This window comes from Rhinichthys klamathensis, unplaced genomic scaffold, assembly GCF_029890125.1.
Source record: "Rhinichthys klamathensis goyatoka isolate OS25496 unplaced genomic scaffold, OSU_Roscu_1.1 h1tg000170l_1, whole genome shotgun sequence".
Classification (NCBI taxonomy): Eukaryota; Metazoa; Chordata; class Actinopteri; order Cypriniformes; family Leuciscidae; genus Rhinichthys; species Rhinichthys klamathensis.
Genome location: NW_026606701.1, coordinates 1,287,404 through 1,292,678, shown reverse-complemented (window position 1 = coordinate 1,292,678; position 5,275 = coordinate 1,287,404). Strand labels below are relative to the sequence as shown.

The 5,275-nt window shown below is 42.4% G+C and overlaps 1 protein-coding gene and 1 long non-coding RNA gene across 3 annotated transcripts; one reads left to right on the top strand and one right to left on the bottom strand.

Moving 5' to 3' along the window:
- Positions 1 to 535: 535 nt before the first annotated feature.
- Positions 536 to 2,643, top strand: LOC130091779 (uncharacterized). The gene is made up of 6 exons (XM_056259865.1): positions 536 to 816; positions 1,049 to 1,231; positions 1,336 to 1,825; positions 1,917 to 2,091; positions 2,229 to 2,377; positions 2,466 to 2,643. Exons 1-5 carry the CDS (start codon positions 612 to 614, stop codon positions 2,349 to 2,351), a joined length of 1,176 nt encoding a protein of 391 aa, XP_056115840.1. The 5' UTR covers positions 536 to 611; the 3' UTR covers positions 2,352 to 2,377; positions 2,466 to 2,643.
- On the bottom strand, positions 2,435 to 4,910 carry LOC130091780 (uncharacterized). 2 transcript variants are annotated; one of them, XR_008807864.1, is made up of 5 exons: positions 4,744 to 4,910; positions 3,992 to 4,217; positions 3,831 to 3,913; positions 2,705 to 2,890; positions 2,435 to 2,537 (listed from the first exon to the last, which is right to left on the bottom strand). It is a non-coding gene; the product is annotated as an uncharacterized LOC130091780 (long non-coding RNA). The 2 variants fall into 2 exon arrangements; XR_008807865.1 differs by lacking the exon at positions 3,992 to 4,217 and having other exon boundaries at positions 4,744 to 4,908.
- Positions 4,911 to 5,275: the final 365 nt, after the last annotated feature.

The window sequence follows — 5,275 nt, the reverse complement described above, 5'->3', positions numbered from 1 at the left end:
ATTGTCTTTCAAAAGTAAGAGTCGACTCTCAGTCAATTAAATGAATAGTTTTTCAAACAAGTCAGAAGCTGTTTCGTCGTGACGTCAAGACGAAACATTAGTAGTTGCCCGCCCACGCACACGCAGACACCAGGGAACACTTGAACCCAGCAGCTGATACGCTGATTTCACGCAGCCGCCATTTTGAAATCGCTCCGGTGGGAAGAAAACCGGAAGTGTCGCCTTTAATCATAGGAGAGTCGCGAATGCGATGGCATATTGTTGTGTTTAATGTAGAAATTAGTTATTCTAAAAATGTACATACATTTCTTTCATACTTTAGACTATATACAGTGAAATTCATTTATAAATAAAAAATGTTTTTATATATAATTCAGAACGTAAAAAAAGAAGCAGGAACGAACTATAGACATATCCTATATTGGATATTAACATCCATCCACGTAAATCGCGGCAGCAGCTTCAGGTTGGTAGTCCAAGGCATAGACCAACGCTACTTTTGCGTCAGCGAAGGTTGACGCCCCTTTTTGGGGGAAAACAAACGGTCTGGATTCTCCATTTTGACACGGTCTGAATTTTGTCTACTCCGGTAACAGAAGAACAAAAATAACATGCCCAAAAGTTGTTGCGTGGTGAGCTGCACCTCAAATGTTTTTAAAACACCCGGTTTAAAATTTATACCTTTACCATGCCGAATAAAACAAGCGGAAAGAAGAATGTTATGGCTTCAGGAGATAAAGAGGGAAGCACCAGATGGAGGGTTGTGGGACCCAAAGACCCCTCACACATATGTATGTGGGAAGCATTTCATAACAGGTAAGCCGATTATTTCATTAATTCAACCCCCCAAACTATCTGTATTTAACATGAAGTAGTGTACTTGCTAGTTACTGGCTTTAATTTCGTTACCATAACAACTAAGCCAGTTAGTGCTAGCTAGCATCTAGGTATGGCTAGGCAGCTAGGATACCGCCTAGGGTGTATACCAGAGTTTTTATACCATACGCATGTACTGAAACGGTATTTTACAATGTTAAACCAATTCCAGGAAGCCATGTTAAAGAACCCCTGCACCCGGATTTTGTGCCCACAATATTTCCTTACCGTACTGTGGCAGGCCCAAACCAGAAATTGAATAGGTATAAACACGCCAGGAAACGTGAGCAGACGTCACCCCTTCTCAAACGCAAGGTGGCAAAAACGACTGCTGTGAGCCCAGATCTACCTACAAGTAAGTTTAATGACATGCACTCGTTGAGATTGTATTAAGATGGTCAGGCTAAAGCTGGATTGGGGTTAGATGTGCGGGCTAAAGCAACTTATTTTTCTCGTTAGTTCTCGATGAAGACCATTGCCCAGCTGACAACGATGATGCTGACGATGTGCCTGATGAAATGCGTGAGTCAAGGAACTGCCTGTCATCTTATTCTTTGGAGGAAAATGATGGAAAGTGCCGACAGATGACTGGACTCAGCTGGACGATGTTTTTGAGCCTATTTACATTTCTTAACCAGTTTGTGAAGAGGCGAGGCTGCATCTCCCTTCCACCGCGGGACCAGCTGTTTATTACACTGATAAAACTACGTCAAAACCCATCCTTTTTTTTCTTAAGTCACGTTCTGAAAATGCCTCAAACAACTGTCAGGCAAATTTTTATCCGATGGCTTGACCTGATGTATGGGAACATTTCCTTTTTAGTTCACTGGCCTGATAGGGAATATTTTTCACTGATACCTCCAAAAATGAAGGCCCAGTTCCCACGACTCACAGCAATCATAGATTGTTTTGAAATCAGGACAGAGTACCCCAGCAACCTTAAAGCTAGGTGAGTGTCACAAGAAATGTCTTTACACACTCTCACATCCCATATTGAAATAAAAGGCTAGATGTCATTGTTATTATGTATCCTTTCTTAGAGCAAAATCATACTCTAACTACAAGAAATGGACAACAGTGAAATATCTAATAGCATGCAGTCCATCTGGCAGCATTACATTTTTGTCAAATGGATGGGGAGGAAGGGCCTCTGATGTGCATATTTTCCGACAGTCAGGATTCCTGTCCTCAGTGTACCATTCTCCAGGTGATCAGGTAAAATTGGAATTATGTGTATCTCAACTAACCACATTTATGTCATTTGATTAGGGTGTCATGTCACCACCCTCTGGTGAAAAAGCAGAAGAAAGTAGATACAATGCAATATTATGGTGGATTTTTTTAATCTCTAGATATTAGCAGACAGGGGGTTTACCCTCCAGGATGACTTTGCCCTCCTCGGTGTCGAGCTGCTAACATTCATTCACAAAAGGAAGGAAGCAGTTACCTGGGGGAGAGGTGGAAATGTCTCGTAGGAAGTCAAACATCCGGATTCATATTGGTAAGTAAAACTAGATTATTGTAATGCTGTTTTATTTGAAAAGACAATTTAGAAAAGCACTCCCTTTTTGTTGTTGTCGTCCTTACAGAGCGGGTGATTGGTGTGCTGAAAGGTCGCTTTCACATCCTTGACGGTCCACTCCCTCGCTGTCTGGTTCAGTCTGCACAGGACAAAAACTATGGGCAAGCAACAGTTGACAAACTTGTAAATGTTTGTGCAGCACTTGTAAACATGGCACAAAGTATTATTAAATAAATACTAAAGTATGTTCAATAGTGTCTCTATTTATTTTAAAGATTATTTAAAAAAGATTATTATTTTTCTCACCTCACTTTGTAGCACTGTTGTCATCAATCGCGGGTGGATGTGTTTTGCCCAAAATCTGCTGATGACGTCCACCGTTCCGTGAATGAATTCTTCATCTTTTAAGATTCTAAAGATGGTGGTCTGCTGTGGGGTCCAAGTAACAAAATCTGCATACTGTGCTGCACACACAAACATTTGCAGTTGAACCTTTGGCAAGGAGGAAGAGGGAAAGGAAGTATTATTAAAATGTGCCTACAGTATTTGTTAAAGAAAGTCAGAATTCTGTTGACAGCTACTGATTTCTTTGTGAATAGCTTTGCCTTTGCAGAGTAAACTGTACCTGAGTGTAGTAAGAATGGTTGGGCTTCAAAGAAAACAATGTGGAAAGGTGCCCTTTCTCATCATCTGTCCAGCTGACTGACTGCTGACCTGCCCACTTATACGGACACTTTGCCTCCACCAAACCCTTGCCGCAACAATCGCATGACACATAGGCATCACATGATGCACCAAAGTATGGTCTTTCATGGCTGATTCTAAAGCCTGATCTGTCCACTCTTAATCCTTCATGCACTTTGCATACATCTTCAGTTACCAATATGTTGGTAGATAATTGGTCAGTGGCTGGGCCAATGCCCATTGCATATTTGTAGGTGTCTAGGGCATGTTTTTCATTGTCTCTTCCCCACTTAAGGTAAGGACTATTTATGTTTTTAGCCTCTGACATGATTGTTCTGATTACAGTGTTTGAGGGTTTCTCTTGATTCGTGTGAAGAACAGTGTGAGCAAACGAGCTGGTGATTCTTCCTACTCTGTGCCTGCGCCAGGCCTTACGGGCTGCCTGCATTACAGTCTCTGCCTCCACTCTGTCTGCCTCTTCCTTGGTAAAGGTTAGTGTTTCAAACCACGAGGAGTGGTGTGGTGTGGAGCCTGCATATTTACTAAAAGTACTCAGCACCACAGGACATTCACCTGTCGTGTGTAGCATTTGTAAAAACTGTGCCTGTTGGCTTGCTGAGGCTTTGGGGATGGGTCTTTTGACCTTACCTATGACTCTCCTGCCTCCAAAATCTATTGAGCGGATTTCTGATGGCTCAACTTTTTTTGTAGAGACAGCGTTCCATTGGCAGGCTATACTGGTACTTACAGTGGTGGTGATGCCCAGGCGGACTGATCGAGGCTTCCAATTTATACAGAACTGCACCCACATGGGACCAGCTTTCACCTAGTCTTCGGTAAAAAAAGAAAAGAAAGAAAGTGTAAATTCCACGAAAACTTGAGCACAAGTCAAGAGGATGGATCTCTTACCCTGCCATGCAGTCGCAGTGAGCTGCTCTAACTTTGCCACTATTTTCCACAGCTACCCAGGTGTTGTGGGGCTTGTTAGTCACCCTCCAAGAAGGTTTAACACTGCTTTTAAAAACAAAGCACTTGTCTGTTTTTATGTGTAAAACAGTCTGGACCCAACCACTGACGAAAAACTTATGGGCCTCCAGGGACCTTTTGTTTTTCATTGTTTCCGATGTATACAGGCCTGTCAGACACAAACAGTGACATTGTTTATCATTTCTGGCTATAGTGGTGTCTGCTCTATCTTAAGATTAGCACTAGGCCTATATGACTTTTCAACGACCACTGCTCTGGGCTACATGTAACAACACGAGCGGCAGTAGATAAAGCCTTCTAGGCTAGATAGGATAGCGTAATGTCACAACATCCCATTTGACAGCCTCATACATACAAACATAGGTCCCATACATATTTTGCCGTACACTGTAAACCTTTTTACAACTTTCAAAGTCCTAGCACTTTCTAGACACAAGTAGAAACCAGCCAAGTCCACTTTAATCCACTATTTCAACAGTAAAAGCAGTTAACAGCCAAGGTAGCGTGCCTAGTGAGAGCTAAGTTAATCACGTAGCTGCCAGCAGCTTCGTCTTTCTAACTAGTAACCTATAGCTAGTCGGCAACAAAACTATGTCAATAGCTTAAATCAAGTTCAATATGATCCAAGCGACATGGCCTCATCGTCTAGTTTAGGCTAAAAATAGGCTACTTACTTGGTGATTCCACGAGATAGTGGTAGATGTCTGAATAGTCCATATTTGGCCACTGCGTGGGGTCATTAATCCAGGTTTCGACCATTTCAAAAGGACACCTCTGTAACCCTGTATCCAGTAGCTTATTTAAATACCGCTCACGGTCCTCGGCCGGCAAAGTGAGTGTGTATGTTTGTGCCATTTAAGAAACTTTGCAGCTCTAGAGCGAGTTCTTTTGACAGGGGAATCCGTTTGTTTTCCCCCCAAAAGGGGCGTTAATCTTCGATGACGCAAAAGTAGCATTGGTCTATTGTTGTCTATCTGTACTTCCGGGGTTCTTCCCACCGGAGCCTCGCTTTCGATTTCAAAATGGCGGCTGCGTGAAATCATCGTATTCCTGTGGATACTGGACAGCATCATGTCGAGACGGCGCTGTGCTCTATAATGTGAAGGTAAAGCCAGTTTATTGCAGGATTCGCAAACCGCTTGCTCTTGAAAGATGGTGTTCAAGAAACTTAGTTTTTAAGTTTTATATTGTGTAGGTCTCCTGCTA

Excerpts from the sequence above, each read along its gene's own strand:
- LOC130091779 (XM_056259865.1), top strand. The coding sequence starts at position 612 with ATGCCCAAAAGTTGTTGCGTGGTGAGCTGCACCTCAAATGTTTTTAAA. Across the intron at positions 1,232-1,335 it reads GAGCCCAGATCTACCTACAA|TTCTCGATGAAGACCATTGC; the intron begins GTAAGTTTAATG and ends TTTTCTCGTTAG. Across the intron at positions 1,826-1,916 it reads CCCAGCAACCTTAAAGCTAG|AGCAAAATCATACTCTAACT; the intron begins GTGAGTGTCACA and ends ATCCTTTCTTAG.